This window comes from Cygnus atratus, chromosome 17 (genome assembly GCF_013377495.2).
Source record: "Cygnus atratus isolate AKBS03 ecotype Queensland, Australia chromosome 17, CAtr_DNAZoo_HiC_assembly, whole genome shotgun sequence".
NCBI lineage: Eukaryota > Metazoa > Chordata > Aves > Anseriformes > Anatidae > Cygnus > Cygnus atratus.
In genome coordinates, this window is record NC_066378.1 from 7,802,760 (window position 1) to 7,820,134 (window position 17,375).

The following is a 17,375-nucleotide window of genomic DNA, read 5'->3' on the forward strand; positions in this document are numbered from 1 at the left end:
ATGAAATATAAATGTAATGGCAGACCTCTGTCGTATTTTGACCCTTGCACAGCCAAATATGATGTTTTAAATCAGTTTTCTAACCTTGTTTAACTAGTCTAGTTCTGGTCTGGGAGGCATGTTTTCTGAACAAGCAAAAAGACTGTACAGGTTTCACTTGACTGGATAAACTCTTCTCTCCAGAAACTCTTTTTCCATACCATTTTCATCCATTCTACTTACTGGATGGAGGCAATTTAAACAGCGAAGCTAAGCCTCCTGCTAGATCTGAACATGTCAAATTGAAGCAGATTTCTCAGCCTACATGGGAATACTGTTCTAAGGGGCACAGCATTTTCTGATATAGTTACCCCGCTTCGGATGCTGGTGAACCAACAAAACAATGAATAACCATGAACAAACTGCCTACTTCATCCTAAGTCTTTCCTGAGTACAAAACGAGGGAGTTCAAACTCAAACTACCTTAAATTTCTAAGGCAAGAACTGGCTGCCTCAGACAGGACAGTGCTCAACTCCAGTAGAAACTGGACCTGAAGGAACTTTACCCCACAGTTCCACATGCCTTTCTCCCAGAAGGGAGCATTTACCACCACGTTTCAAATGCAGCTATCCACCACTGCTGGAAAATCTGCCTCTTACCCAGACAGGATGGCTCCCTTCCCATCAATTTCTATCCCTTTTGAAACAAGCATTACCTCGCAGTAGCACAAAGCTGACTCGAGCATCCTGTTCCCCTACCTGATATTATTGAGTCCGTTGTGGGCCACCTGGTGATGCACTTGGTAATTGAGAGGTGGAGGGATGTGACTCGGAGGCTGGGTCCGAAGCTCAGGTATTAGCTGAGGCTGCGACTGCGGCCGAGGTTGAGGTTGTGACTGTGGCCGAGGCTGTGGCTGAGGCGTGAGCCTTGGTGGTGCTGGTGCTGAAATCACAGGCTCCTTCTTCAACAGCGGGCTTGCTCTGGCGCTTGACGTGGGCGCTGAGGAAGTAGAAGTCACAACGGCAGCTACTGGCTGGGGGCTGGGGATGGGCAGGGCGAAGGGCACGTCGGTGCTCAGTTCCCGGCTCCGCTCTAGCCCAGACACCTTTGGGACATTGGCTGCTTTCGCTTCTGGCTTGTCATTCAAGGTGGGACCTTAAGGAGCAACAAGAAAAAACACAAGGCACATGCTGAAAGGTCTGTGTTTGTTTCTCTGAAGGGTAGAATGTATGTCTGATACAAACCAAGTCAAGTCTCAGCTCGTGGGAGCATCGTGGGAGCACTGCTCTTACAGGATGGAAGTGTGTTTGTGTGTCTGCCCTTCCACCGTCCTTGACTGGCTGGTCAGTACTCCTTAGCATGTGCATAAAAGACTTAGCTGTCATTAAACGCATGCATACTACAAAGAACATATAGCTTTGTGACTTCTGCAGAGTCCCAAGGTTACGTACAGTAGGAGTGTGAACATGTCTCAAGTTACTGCTGCAGTATTTCCTGCTCAATGTCAGATTTAAGGCCATTAATAAACTCATGAACACAAGCCCGATCATGAAGGCATTTCATTTTCTCAATGGTCTTTCCAGGTAATCTACAGTGTGTTTAGGCTCAACTACAGTAACGAGGCACCATGACCCAAGCACTAATCATTAATGACAAGCCTCTAGGAGGAGGCTACCTGGGATCTTCGTGTAGCAAGGGATGGGGCAGTTCTGCTGTGAAGCTGTGACGTTGCCATTCCTAGGTCACACACTTGGGTGGAAGAATGGAACAGAGAAGGCTTGAAAAATTCAGTCAGAGGTGCACTGAGGCCCTACCTGTAATCTATCTCACCTTCAGTATTGCACATACCTGTATGCAAGGTACGTCAAAGCTATAAGGAATGCTGTGACCTTGCCAAATGCACCTATGGTGGGAATTCCATATGGGATTACTCCTTTCATGACACCAAATATTTTCTTTTTTTCTGAATTAAGCTAAAATGGCAGTAAGAAAGCGTTAAAAGCTGGAAAGAAAATGGGAAAAGGGAGGAAAAGATACAGATTTCAGATCAAGCTGTATCCAAAAGGCCAAAGAGACCCAAAAGGACCAACGAGAACAAGATTCGGCTCCCACTGTAACTGCTTTTCAACAGAATCTGTGTATACTTGAGCGCACATACACCCATAATCACAGGAAAAGCTTACAAAACCAGTGCTTGTCCATGTGTTTCACACGCATGCACAGCACTGCCAGTCAGGGTACGTGCTTTTATTATCCACCAGAACTTGTTGGGGGGGGCTGTTTGCATCCAGCTGGCTTGCAGACATGCAGGAGATGCTACCTCCACTCATTAACATGCTCCTAACATCCTCACGAACAAATTCCACCTTTGAAATGTTCCTGTCTCATCAAAGGACGGAGCCAGTTCCTGGTGTAGGAGGTGTGGAAATAAGACACAACACACACGGGGAGCTAATTCTGGCAGTGCAGAGGGTCTGACCAGGCGTTTGCTAATGCAGCCTGCGCAAAGCCAGAGCTGTTGCTGCCTTGGCTTCAGCCACTTCAGGGCCACCATTAGACAAGAAGAGGCCAGCGATGAACCAGACCCTGTGAAACACCAGCTCGCTTTCTATACAGAAAATGCCCGCGTGGTGATGGCGTCTCCTTCCGTGAGACACAAGTCAGCTTCCTACACTGCTTCTGGCTCTGCCTGTACTCCCACCATTGCGCCGTTCCCTTCGTAAACCAACCGATCCATAACCACATCCATATATATTTTCAGAATGCGAAGAGAGAATGATAGAAGCATATAGATAACTGCATTTACCAGTTGAATAAGATAACTACATGAATGTAGGTAACTATATTCATCAGTTGAATAAGTCTGAAGGCTCGTGGCCTCAGACTGCAAATAACAGGAACAGACATTTCCACACACCAGTGCTTTGGCTGGAAGCAAGTATGACTGGCCCTGTACTTTCCTGCACCTTATACAACCTTACAGGTTTGACACAATGTCTTGAGGTCCTAATTATTCACTACATCAAATATAAGGCCATCTCTCATTTCAGTGGATTTCTTTTTCAAATGCCAGTTCATGCATCACAGGTACCCTGGTTTTGAAGATATAACTAAACAGACTTGGTTCTGATGCTATTTAGGGTGACAAATAATTCATTTCTAAAATCAAATTCTCACTGCTTTTATGCACCGATATTTTTTACAATGCCATCTGTGTTCATAAATTGTCCTCAGATTTTGTTACCAAAAACTGAAAACTTGTCATTGACTAGTCAAGCCAGGGGTCCACACGCTGCATTTTAGAGGCAGTGTACTCACAGCTGCAGATCCCACTGTTTTTCAGGAGCTACCCATTAAAAGCAATTGGGTTTCATTCCTGACCATAGGTTTCCTGAGAGCCTGTTAGCTCCTTCCATCCAACAGGCCTCCTCCTACAGAGTTAAACTTCATATCGTGTAATTATAGGCAATGTAGACTAATGGTGTATATTCAAAACACACTGGCACCGCAAAAGTTAGTTGAGTAAAAAGTCAATTAGATCCAAAACGAATCAATAAAGTCCTACATTAAAAACAGCTGTTTGACCAGCTTTATGTACAACTATTGATTCCCTGCGGTTTCGGCATTAGTTCTCATTTGCAATTTTCTCAAAGCAAAATCTCATGCTCCCTTGCTGGCTGAATTGACCAGCCAGCCTGGTTGCATTAGTTAGCATTAGGGGTACATGACTGATTTCTGCTGCCAACTTGCATGTCTCAGGTTGCAGTACTCTAACACTTTTGTGTTTCACTCTTGAGAACAATTCAACATCTAATGAAAATACCCATTTTTTTTTTTTCCTGTGGAAATGCTACAGGCATGAGTGAGAATGTCTCCTCTCCTTTCATAACCACGTTGAGCAAAAGCAGGAGCACTGAGAAAGGAGTGCTATAGTGTGAAATCATGGGCAAGTGTGGTTAAGCATGTGGGCGAAATCCCCAAGCCTTCTCAGCCACCACAAGGGAAGGAAGGTGGGCGATTCCAGGTGTTTTGGTGACTTTGGTGTTTCCACTTCTGATGGCTGTGATGCAGCACGAGAGAGAGAAGCTGCTTCATGTGGCTGACTTGAGCATGAACTGCCATGGGTGAAGGGGAGTTTCTCACTTCTAGGTGTATCACCTAAGTCTCTGGTGGAATAGACTTAGACAAACTGGAAAGCAGATGCCCAAATAGAAATACATCTCATTCACTTGCCTCTCTAGTCTAGTAAAAACAAAAGGTGTTTGTCAGCAGAACCTTAAGACCCTTCACTTCTAACCCTGTGGAGTGCCACGCCATGAAGGACATACTCTACATGTTTTATTTCTGAGTGTATCTGCTATGCTCATTGGGAGCAGGTGTCCTGGTTTCTTTCCCTCCTTTTATACTCTTCTACCAACACTCCTGCTTGTTCAGTGCCTGTTTCCAACGCCCACCCACTAGCTACCTGTATTCCAGAGGTCTCCAGAAACCTGACAATTTCAAGGTCATTTTAACTGTGAAATGAAAGAAATGATGAATTTGAAGGGTGCAATTACCTCGTTTCTTAGGTACTTAACCAGATCCTTCTCATGATACCTATCACAAAAAGCTCCAATCCAACACTTTACTCTCTGTTCACATAAAAGTTTCTGAGCTCCCTTCTCTGAACTCCCTCATAAAGTTAATTTTCATGATTTTAACTAGAGGTGTTGCCCCTTCTGATCAGGATCCCAAACCTCGCAGTTTCTCCGTAGGATGCCCACATGCCCCTTCTAAGGGAACTACACACTCATACACCCAAATTCCCTCCAGTCGACCAGGCTGACTGCCAGTCACACATGGAAACGTCCCCAGAAAAGAGACTGGATATTATCTTGGTCACAGCTGGGTCAGGTTTTACAGAGGTTCTTTTGCAAAGTTCTGTGCTTTGGCTCCTCATCTGCTGTGAGCAGAGGAAGCACAGAGCTGAGCACCACTACCCTGACAAGAGCACGGACCCACCAGACCATACCACAAAGTTCTAGAGACAAAAATGTGTTTGTTTTAACCAAGTCCTAGAGTCATTTTCATGCTTAATGATAACAGGCTGAGCCAATTTGCCTAAGACTTGACAGTCAGCTCCAATAATTCAACCTTAATTAAACCTGAACGCATGTCAGTTCAGCTCGTCCCTTCACAGGAAATCTGACATTAGCAATGATTCATGTTTCAGCCTTGCTCTGGGAAGGCTGGATCACATCTGCCATTCTCCACCATGCGGAGCGCTACCCCTTTCCAGCATGCCAAGTTTGTTTATTTTCTAACCAAACACTTTGGACTTCTTCCATTGAGAGGTCTTCTTAAATGAACAGACAGTGGGACATGTCTTGATTTCACTGGGATGAATGATGACTTGGTGCGAGAGACGGAAGAAAGCACTGGAGCTGCTCTAACAAAAAAAATAGTAAATAAAACCAGCCTGAGCTTAGCCATTCCTGCCTCCTGAATCAACCGATCCATCATTTGTAGTGTTGCAAAATCCTAGCCTTCCTGTGACTTGGGCTACGTCCCATTCCAGTTTAACTGGTAAAGAAAACTTTTAATTACTTCTAAAAGCACAGAGAGCTTTAGCTACTGCTGCCGGAAATCAGTAAAAACGAGAGTTGAAGTAAAAGCCCTAAGTCAACTACAGCTGAATTTGCTGCAAAAAGTACGTTTCAGAAGGAATCATGTGAACCTCACAGACCATCAGCATGGACCCAACATGAAATTTCACTGGATTTAAAATCTGTGACTGGAATAAACAAGTGCTGCCCATCCGCACAGCTGTACAGCGTGACATGCTTGCCAGCGTGTAAGTACACAGCATTGGAGGCTAAATACAATACAGAAAGTCCCAGACACAAATTAAACCTTTCTGTTACAGGAATTTGCTTTCAAGCTGATTAAGAGTAGCTCAAGTGCAAGGGATTAAACATGTAAAGGCTGCTTTGAGGACTCCAATAAGCAGTTACTGTGTTATACAAACAGTACTTAGGGCAATAGCATTTCCAGTGCTCCCTCTTGCTCTTTGCAAGCTGCTGGTTGTTGCTGAAAGGGGACTGTCAACACACGTACAATGTGATTGGAAATAATCTAATCTTGCTTGCATGCCTTTCCTTTGTCTCTTGAAAAAAAAAAAGAAAGTGGAGTCATTCAGCCGTCTTTCTGCAGTCTTTCTGCAGTCTCCCTCGTATTCAAACAGCAAGGGTGATGGGGTGATGTGAGAAAGAAATTCCTTTCCTACATCCATCAATGACATCTTTACCAATGGCAATTTCCCAAGAAACACAACCACCACCATCTGCAGCCTATCTATCCACCCTGTACACATCTTTGAAAACAGACATAAGCCAGGCTGGCTGTTATGAACCCCGTTTCATATTATAATTCCAGCAAGAAATGCTGCAAAAGCATCACCGCAGGAATTACGGGGACATATGTGGCAAGAAGCTGAGTATTTCGGAGCTGGCTGATGAGTCCCAGAGATGAGTTTTGAACCATCAGCATTAGGAGCCAGTACAGAACAGCACGATTTTACAGCAGTAGGGCAAAACAAAGAAACTACTAAAATAACTTATTTGGTGAACTTCAGCAAAACCTTTTTTTTTAATTGAGCTTTTAGACTGCTGCATAATGTACTGTGGATGCGCAACATATACATGCCCAAGTGAGAATAAAGCATTTTGCATCAGCAATGATAGCACTGATGCTGGCAGAGTGCTTTACAATTGAAAAATCAATATTTAAGTGCTAATTCTTTATCTTCAGCTGGATTTTGCTTTTATATGGATTGTTTTTTCATTATGTTTTAGTAAGGTAGCACTATTTAAGACATTAGACAATTAGGTTGGTTTGCAAGGGTGAGGAGGCAAACAGCTACAACACAGCAGCTATCTGACATAGGGCACCAAGTTCCTCTGCCTATTTTAATGCAAATCAGCTCAAGATAAGAAAAAGACTTGGGACTCCCACATAAAAACGCTGTCTGGAAGGCTCTGTGGTGTGTAGCCGAACCGTTTTTAACATTATTAGGAAGCAAAGGCCGGATTTCCATTGTGACAGCAGCCTACTGCATACGTTAGGTTGTGTCAAAAACGTTCTTATGTGACAGGGGCTTCTCAGAGCATAACGTGCCTCTGGTGGATGTTCCCCAAATAATGTCAGTGTTTCTTCACAGATGAGAGCCAGCCGGGTGTAAGCACAGCTCTCCTGCCTGGCTTTGAACTTGGAGCAGCGTGGGGAGAAGGTCTGTCCTTGTTCACCTCGCTCCCTCCCTGAGCCCATCCCTCTGGGCTGGGTGCCGTGACCAGCTTTCAGGGGGAAGCTCCTCCACAACCCAGCCCGATTCAGCCCCTACTGCTCCGTTCATTTGTACGGAGCTGTCTGTCAAGTCAAATCGTCTCGCAGCAATCTGAAACACCCTCCGAACAGCTGCCACTATCAATTACTCTCGCAGACAGCCTTGACTATCAGGAAGAGAACTGGAGCGAGCACTTGCCAGTTTTAATAAACTGTGTTGCCCAAGTCATTTAACCTGCTAGATTGCTGTATGCTGGGGCTGTAACAAGCCTTCAGCTTTTCAAACTAGAAGAAAGCAACAGTGGCAAAAAGCTGTCAGCTTGGTCCTCAGAATTAACTTCCAAGTGTGTCTTTTTTTTTTTAATTCCCCCCTCTCCTTTCTGGAGCACCCAAGTTTAAAAGTGAAATATCTCCAAGTCGTTTTCATAATGTCACGACAAGGAAAGCATCCCACATTTTTAACACAAAGGCAATGACTGAAGAGAGTGAAGGGTTGACATGCTTGAAGACTTTCGTGCTAGGAGCACACCTGAGCAGAGATGGCTCCTTCTCTCTCCTCTTCCAGCTGCACGGGCACCTCCCATGGGCACTCCCCATGCCTGTTCCCTCCACGGATTGCTCACCTCACCCCAGCAATGTGATGCAGCCAAAGGCTTCCTGATACCCTGACCATCACCCATGCTCTGCACCCACCACTGCCCCCTCGGTCCTTACACACACAACTCAGTTTCTCACCCAACTAAAAACCTCAACTTGGCCAGATTGAATTTACTCCGGTACTTCCACAGAGGAATCTGCACTTCCACTAGAAAGCTTACTGGACTCTGCAAAGCAAAAGGAAGGTTTAAAAAAAGCCCTATGCTAAACGTTTTCCTTAGCCAGCTCCGCAGATAAGACCCCTTGTTGCAAATGCTTGCAGCATGGGAAGATTTCACCGTCTCCCCAAGAAATGGAGAGCAACAGCATAAAGACCTACAGACTTGATGCTGATTTGCTGCTTTATGGTTCTTTAATGGAATGTTTTATTCTTGGAGATCTGGGAGCTTTCCATGCTCTATCCAGGCATGTTAGCTGTAAGCATGCATGACGACACTCCGAAGCTGCAGGAGCTGAATGAAAATGGGTGCCAAACACAAGGATTGGGGCCAGCACACAAAGAAGGAGGATCACCACTCAAATCCCCCCAAAGTAAGTCACACTGCATTTTCCTAGCAATGCTGCTTCTGGCACCGTTTCAATGCAAAGCTGAAACTGGATTTGCAGCTAAAGCACCTACTGTGGATGCTGGCGTTGTAATGAGATTGAAAGTTTCATATAGGCTTTTAATCTAGGGCTATAATGGTGGATCAAACACTGCAGGGTTAAATCCCTTCAGTGCTGCTCCTAAGCAGATGCCGGCTGCCTAAAAACCAGTGACGTAAGGGCTGTTCAATTGCCCTGGCCATAAAATGCTACTAAAGCTTCTTGTAGTTACTTACTAAAGGTGTTTTTGTCTTGTTTTGTTCTGTTTTTGCTTTGTGCGACGGCATGTTGTACACCTCATCCGAGTGATAAGACAAGCAGCAAGATAAATAAGCTATTAGGAATACAAAAAAACCCTCCAACACATGAAAGCAAGCAAGCACAAATACCCCACTCCAGATCTAGGCTTTTAAAGAGACAGAATTGTTATATATCAAGTAATCTTATGATTTTAATTAGTCAAACAACTATCAACTACTATGTTATAGGAGAAAATGTACTACTTTTGCTGTTCCAAATCCATATTGATTCCCATCTAGCCTGCAAGTGAGTTATTAATCACTCAAATTAAATCATGAACACAGGTCTTTACGCTGAAATTGAACCCCCACCAATAGATCAATAACTCAAACCTCCAAGAGCAATTACTGTTCAGCATAATAGAGTGGCTTGTTACAGAGAGCTCCACGCAGACCACAATTCTCTCTGTCGTATCTTTCACAGGCAGTGCAAACAACCCGGGAAAAAAAAAGATTTTATAACTATTATTTTCAAAATAAACAGACATCTGCTTAGAGTTACCTAATCTCTCTCACATCACAGAGGCTGATCTGCCAAGGTCACATTGGAGACATGATTACATTTTTTCACAATTTGTTATTCTAGCAAAGCCCTGATAAGATTGAACTATTGAAGTTCACACTCTGGTTTAATTTCAAGAGGTTAAATGCCAAATCCTTTTCTTATTGCTACAAGGAAGGGATCTGCCAGGCTGCATAATACCCTGTGTGGGCTAAGACAACAATTTTGTTTCATCTGCACAGTCTTATGGAGGTTTTGATTTTTTTTTTTAAATGACATCAGAGAACTCCAAACACCCAAAGAATCATTTAAAGTAAAATCCGACAGTGAGACTGTTCCGAAGGAGTGAGAATGACCTTTCAGACCCTCCAGCCTGGAGAAGTTAAATCAGTGGCTGGCTGAGAAAGCACACTCGCTAACCAAAACCAGAAAAAGGCAAGAAAGAACATTCTCCAACACCAGATCATCTCTGCTGGGAACAGCAGATGATTACCCTAAGCAGCCAAGCGTACACAGGGTCACAGAAATTCCCATCTCTGCCTTGGAAGGTAACTGATGCCTGCCCTGATGCAATGAAAAAAGGAACCATCCGTGCTGAGGCTCTCCGACTGCGGCCGTGCCACTCGGCATCCACGTCCTTTCCAGGTGAGAGCCGTATTTCTGCATGCATCCTTGCTTCCGATCGGCTCCCCCCTTCAAGTAGGCCCCTGAGCGCCATCCATCATCCTTCATTAGGGAGGCTATTGGCAGCCAATTAAGTGGTGATGGACCCACGCCAGGAAGCTAATCAAGATGAGTTCATAGCGTACCCTTCTTGCTGCAGGCACTGGCTCCATCTACGAGAAGTATCGCATTTCTGCTTCTTCCCCTCTCCAGCCCCGTGGTGGATGTGCCCAAACAGCCTTGGACAAGGCTGAGCATACCCACAGAGAACTGACACCAAATCAGGTGAGAGGAGGAAACACGCACACAGATGCTGCTGTGATCTCACAGCCTGGCTTCCACCACAGCTTTTAATCACCAGACACAAGTAGCTTTTACGAAAAGGAGGGAGCGAGATTAGCTATTTTCTATCACAGCAAAGGCAGAAAGCTCAGGGAACAGTTTTCTTCCTCCCTAAAGGCTGGCGATTGTAACCGGAGTTAGAAAGATCAAATCGTGTTGTGATCCCTTTTCGGGAATGCGGTACGCACTGCCGATATGAAAAACATCAGTGCAGAATGCAGCATCCTACACACATCTCCTGAACGGAGCTCATCCCTGGTCTCTAGATCACCAACGATCACTCACATGCACTAAAATCTGTGCTCCCAGTTAGCTTCCCTATCATTTTTTACTGAAACTCAGAGGTGCACAACAGACCCTCTCACATACACACCTGAATTCTGTCCCTGGATAGATTTTAAGGATTCAAACTGGCTTTTCATGGCAGAGGAGAGCCCTGTGTAAACCAAGACTTCAACAGGAAAGAACCCTCTTCCTGAGTCCACGTGCTGATCCCCCCCGTGCTTTGTGCCTGCCAGACCCAGGGTTTCAGCATGCTGTACTTTGTTTAGGAGGCTCTCTGCTAAACTCTGCCACTTAGGTTTTAAAGGAAAACACTCTCAGCAGTAATTTCTAATGGATTTAAGTCTGCAGCGGTCTTTTCTGGATGTCAGGAGGCTGCACAAAACGAGTATCGTGACCGTGTGCAATCAGCATTTGAAGTGCCAAAGCTGCTTTTCTGGCTCAGGAAAGTCACAACTGGAAGACACGAAAGGGCAGCAAACAGAGCTGTTTAGAAACGGTCGCGGTAACGTGACAAACTTCCATACCCGGGGTAGTGGCTGGAGCTGGAAAAACGGAAAGTTTTGCTGCAGGGTGACTTTGTCTCCCCTAACCAGGAACTGAAAAGAGCGACTGACCATGCACAAATTAGCAAAATCCTGCCTTATTTATTTGCTAAGTGCAGCTCTCACAGTTCAGTAACTGCTGTCACATTAGTGCTAATATGCTTATCAATTGGGAAAACAACACTTGAGTTTCAGTGCTTGTCAAGTGGGGCCAACACTTTCCAACCAGAGGCTCTGCACATCCTGCAGCCTCCCGCTGCCCTTCCTGCTCACCCCCAGGCATGTCCCTGCCAGCACCAGCGCTCAGCATCAGTGGCAGCACATCACTCCTCTAAAGCACCATCTGGGTACCTGTCACCAAACTGCCTCCTCTTCACCAGCAGGTAGGCAGCAGCACCAGTTTTCCACTAATTTTATTGAGGATCTAGGGTCAGGATGAAAAGAAACTGGAAGACTTTCCCCTGAGCAGTAAGATCTCCCCCCTCGCTCCCATCCTCATGGTCAAAATCCAGCTCTACAGCTGCTGTAATGGCAGCTTAAGAAAAAATAAGGTATTGAAATGAACAGACTGAAGACATTCAACAACGTTTCAAGTTGCATGGATAATTAAAATATTTAAGGGACAAGCTGCAAGTTGTTAATCAGGGAGCATTTACTTGAATGGTGTGTGCCCTTTGGATTTGGTCCCTATGGCAACCAAATATTCACTCCAAAAGGATGCTCTGGAAGAAGCATGTCAGGAGCTGCCTCGACGTTTTAATTCACTGAGTGAGCAATGAATAAATACAGCTACTGACAAGCACAGCACTGGCAAAAAAGGGTCTGTAAACAGCATTAGGAAGCCACAAATGGCCTTTTGCATTTTAAGTCTGAAAATGGTTCATTTTTTCTGAAAGGACACTCACTAAAAATATCAAGAAAAACATACTGTGTTGCACATGGGGTGTTGAATCACATGTATTAGCGACTAATAAATTGTGTTTCTGCTCCCTATGTTGGAAGATGTTGCATTTAAATCTTCAGAAAATTATTTTCTATCTCACCTGGCTCAACAGGGGACAAACTTTGAGAATGCATGTGAAGGACAGCTTCTCAGCGTGCTCAAGATGGAAAATGTGAGGAATGACTGTCCTTTCCTTCCAAACAGGAAGAGTGGCTTGGTATGCAGTAAGGAGAGGAAAGAGTGTACTCATTTATTACTCGCCCTGCAGAAGGCAAACTCCTTCGCCATGATCTCAGGGTGTGTGAAATGCAGCTGCAAAGCTCCTTCCAGCTTTCTCCTTTGATGAAGTGTGAGTTCTTCAATGGGCAGTAGAAGCTTTGGAAATACTTTGGTGCCGGAAATGCCTGAGGATAATGTAAGATCTGGCATCTAAGGAAGATCTGCTCAGCTTTGAGTCACACCCTACACGGAAAGGTACTCTGAATCTCTTCTTTCATGAAGATTTATGACTGTGGATAGAAATCTCACCCTTCTTGGTGAAGGGGCGAAGAAGCCCCAGCACCCAGCTCCGTACTGCCCAATTCCCTGGGCAGAGCCACAACTCTCCCCATACCCTTGCTCTGGAGCTGGGCGAGCACTGCCGCGGCACTAAACTCCCTCCCAGGGAGCGAGAAAACACAGACTCAGACATCTGTAACACAATCGCAGGAATTATTATTTCATACAAAACTGCTGCGCATTTTTATTTCAATGTTGGGTGAAAGAAAGAGACAAGTATCTGGGCTTAGCCTGCAGATAGTTTTCTAAGACAGTAATTGCTGCATAATTCATATTCTTGTTTTCACATGTTTGCCATGTGTACCAACAATTCTATTGAATTCACTGTAAGTTTTTCCTTCAAGTCATCTCCATGTCACATTTTTTCCAAACAGCAAAAGCACAAACAAACAAAATCCCAATGCTAAGCAGCAACTTGGGTTTGGCAAATTCCTGTAATCCTGGATTCTTGCACATTAGGAGACGAAAGTGGCGTCGGTGCTAATTCTTGAGAGTTTCCAGTTCCCATTAGCACAGCAGACACCACCTTTCACTCATTATTTCTTTATTTCCCTGCAAGCAGTTTGCTGTGAAGTTGGAATTGAGCGTTCATATCTCTACCCAAAGCCACCTGCTCCCCATCAACTCCAGATCCCTCAGGCTGGAGGAGTACTGCCCTCTACATGAGGAAAAGCTCATCAGTGAATAAGTATTTGCAACCAATATGAAATACCAGCACAGTTAGAAACAATTTATGGCTTCCACACCAAACAGGCTCAACAAAGAGAATGGCTGGGATGATGCAGGCCCTTAGCTCAGTCTCTCAGCAATGGTTTGAGGCACCTTTGCTCCTATTAAGCTTCCTGGAGTTTACACACTCTATCCACACAGGGAGGCGATTCCTTAACTAATGCACTGGGTCTGATGGACCCCAAATGGTTAATCAACGCAAGGATCACAAATTCAATGCCTCATCTCTCCATATGCAGAATCCAAGTTCTGGTGCCACTGGTTTTGTTTTTGAGGACTCAATATGGTTTTGGTTTTGAGGACAACACCCCAAACTGCCAGCGGTTTGTTTCAGGGAACCACCTCCTCCTACAGTAATATATTCATTTGCAAAATGTATCACATATGTTGCGTGCAAACTGGCAGAGAGTTTGATTCAGCTCCGACAGCATGAGAGCCTCTAGCCCAAATATCTGAGAGTAATAAAATCCACACCATCCTCCTGATCCCTCACGCTAACAGCGAATTGACCTATATTCACTTCGCATTAGAAAGCCTGTCAATAGTGAGCAACCTATGCAGATCCGTAACCGCAATTAAAATGGAAGGGACATCAGTTTCTAACGTGTCTCAGTTTCAGCTTCCTCCTCCCTTGGCTTGAAATAAAGACACTAAGGCTAGATCTCACATTTTCCCTTTCCATGGACTTCCTGCCGTAACAGGAATGGGAATTGCCCTGCTCAGCCCTCGGATGAGGCTGGAGGACCAAGCACCAGCGCCACACGGGACTGGGACACCAGGCGGCAGGAGAGCACAAATGTGTCGAATGTGTGAACCGTACAGCTTCCTCTTCCCTCTGCCCTGCCTTCTTACTTTCCCAGCCAAACCCCATTTGGTTTTCCTGGGTATCTAACCAAATTGCTACAGCATCTCCTCATCCCGTTCCCAGAAGATGGGGACAGCAACACCGGTCCATGCCGTGGACGTGGTTCGTGTGGCACTCACAGGGATAACTGCTACGTGGAATATGCAAGCAGAAGTGGTTTTGTTACAGGCTATGCTCAGGGCTACTGGAAGTGACAGGAATGTCACGCCCTACCTGAAGATCACTCCACAAACAGAAATGAGGCCAGGAAGGACAGAGCACCCATTCTTTCCCATATAGATATGTGAAGCAAGGCGAATTATGGAATCACCCAGTGCAGACAGCAGGCCCCGAGGGAGCAGTCGGCCTCTCTGACACCACACCAGAGCTGAACCCATGTCTCCAGGGCCCAAAGCTCTGCTGCACCCACCGGCTCCATCCACCTCTCCCCACAGCACCACAGAACAGCTCCTGTATTCCCAGCACGGGGTGCTCGGCATGCCAGTAAAGTTCTCCCTTTTCTTCCTAGCGTGAGGAATCTCCCACCCCTTCATTTTATAAATTACTAGAACAGACATTTAAATGTTCAAGAGTAATCTGAACAGAGTATTCATGCCTTAGGCATTTTTATGCTCTACAAGGAGAGAAACAAAAGGGCCTCATTTAATATCTCCCTGTAGCATTCCCTGCTCTTGCTCTTCCCTTGCGAATCTCCAAAGGCAAACTCGCAGTGGTTCAATGCTCCTGCAAGGCCCCGGCCCTCCCCTCTTGCTTTTTAAGAGCAAGACGGGCTTTTAAAGAAAACCTCTGAGGCAGACTGGAACAGGTGGTGGGAATCCTTTAAAGAGGAGAAAAATCATTTGTAACCAATAAATAGAGAAGACAATTCTGATTCCCGTGGTTTTATCAAGCACCTGAGGGAGCCGTTCAGACGGCAAGCACATGTGCTGCTCCTGCCTGCTCCAGTGGCTCCGAGCACCGGGGCTGCAGGACAGGGAGGAGGAAAAGCCACAGTGCACCCACACCCTGCACCTCTGGGGGTGCCAAGCGGGTCTCTGCCTGCTTTATGGGTGAGTTCATGAGCTCTGCATCAGACCCAGAGCATGGTGGGCCGGGTGAGGGGCTGAGCCCACGTCCTTCCCAGGATGGTGAGATTGAGCTTTACAAAACCAGCAGATGCCTCCGTCTTCTCTGACACATGACACGCACAGAAACCATCCAATGTCTGAGTGAAGTTCTGTGCTAGATCAAAAAGCCGGACATGCAAAACCCTCCTTGGGCCTTTGCTTTTACTCTTTAACAAAACTCTCCCCCACGATAGCTTTCTGATCCTCAGTCTAGGAGAAACACATCACCATCTACTGAGGGTAATGGTGTACCATGAACTTTGGCCTTGAAAGGAGTACTTAAGCCTAACTAGGAAAGGATGGACCCTCCCAGGGCATGGCTGGAAGAAGTTGGTTTTGCTGTGTGGCACTTTGAGACAGCAGCTCTGAGACAGGCAGGAAGGAAGAACTACGGCCCCGGGAGAGCAGCTCGCTCCCCTCTCCCCTCCCAGCCCTGCTGTCCGCCCTTCTTCTGCCCTCATTGTCAAAACTGAAGAAGAGAGAGGTGACAAGCTGGAAAGGCATGGCTAAGGCTTGGGAATCGAAAGAACCCTCGCTGAGCTCCTAAGAGCTGTTATGGCTGCTCCCTGTGCACAAGGACTCAGGATGTGGCCCCCAACCAGCTGTGAGCAAAGGAGGCAGAGGAATAGATGTGCTTTCTGCACAAACCTCAGGTGCTGCTCCTTCTCTGTATTAATTGGAAAGTACAAGGCACAGAAACATCCATGGCCAAGAGCAAATGCTGGAATCCAGGCTTATCTCAATGTGATCGACGGGATGCTCTGCTATGATGTGGCCAATGCATTTGTTTGTTCAAGAGTGAAAAGGAAGTGATATTTCTTCCTATGGAGGAGGACCAGGAAATTAAACCTGGGCTTGACTCAGATCTCCCTCCTTGCTCTTACGGGTTTCTCTGCACAAAGAGGGGGTGGTGGTGGGCTTGAATATTCTCCAAATGTGACTTCCCTTTCCTGCACAAGCAAGTTTTAGGGAAGAGGGGTTGAAGGACACCAGTGCTTGCAGCCTTCTACAGATACACAACATTCTGAAGCCCTGGGCTTCTACCATTTCCTTGTCTCCCACATCAATTCAGCCCTTTCACAACTGGCACTGAAGTCATCTCAAGACGCATGCGCCCACCCCTCCCCACACACAGCAGCTGGTGAGCTCTGCCGGTACTTCTGGTGACACACTATCACTGACCAGTTTTTCAGAAGCCAGTCCTACAGCAGTACCGGAAAGTCTATTTAGTTTGTAAGGCTACAAAACCTGGCACACCTGTTCACCCAGTCTGAAACACGGCTGCAGTGTGCACATCCTCTCTGAAGAGCCACAGAAACATTTATCATTGCATGGCCATGCTCTCCTGGTCACACAGCAGCCCTGGCGTCCTGGAGAAGGGCTCTATCACAAACAAGCGCCCACCTCAAGGACCTTTGGGGTATTCACCATGCTGTGGCTGCACCAAATTAGTTTCCGACCAGAGAAGAGAACACTTTCTCAGTCACCCTGCAGAAATGTTTTCCTTATGACCAAACTTCAGACGTATTTACCACCCGATATTGAGATTGGGTTTTGTAAGAGCCGAGGATCACGAAGGAGCCCCGCGTTTAAACAAGCGGGCATTATCCAGCAGCAACGGGTTCCAGTGGAAGCTTCTGAGCAAAGAACAACTTGAGAACAGAGCTGTTAAAGCACTAACGGCAGCTTACAGTAGTTCACGTTTCTGTTTTACTGATTTTTTCTGGCTAAGATTCATAGGGCTATCAAATTAGCCTCTAGGTATCTTGTCGACGGGAGTAAAGTCAATAATCTAATAGGCCTGTTTCTTTTCTCTTTACTGCCACAATCATACGACTTTATCGCTACTCAGACCTGAAGGCAAAGGACACGAGGACAATGCTCTGCGACAGATGCCAAGCCCCTGCTGTGTCAGACAACTAAAAGCAGCAAGGTCCAACAGATGAGATTTGAGAAAGGGGAATCATAAGGAACTGTTTCTACTTAGGATGCCATAATA

At 45.9% G+C, this 17,375-nt stretch overlaps 1 protein-coding gene across 8 annotated transcripts in view; it reads right to left on the bottom strand.

Moving 5' to 3' along the window:
* FBRSL1 (fibrosin like 1) overlaps positions 1–17,375 on the bottom strand; it is a 518,137-nt gene that overhangs the window by 27,041 nt on the left and 473,721 nt on the right. For all 8 annotated transcript variants that reach the window (XM_050714124.1, XM_050714121.1, XM_050714123.1 and 5 more), the window contains one exon: positions 739–1,135. In XM_050714124.1, coding sequence (XP_050570081.1) covers positions 739–1,135 — 397 coding nt within the window. The remainder of the gene's footprint in view (positions 1–738; positions 1,136–17,375) is intronic.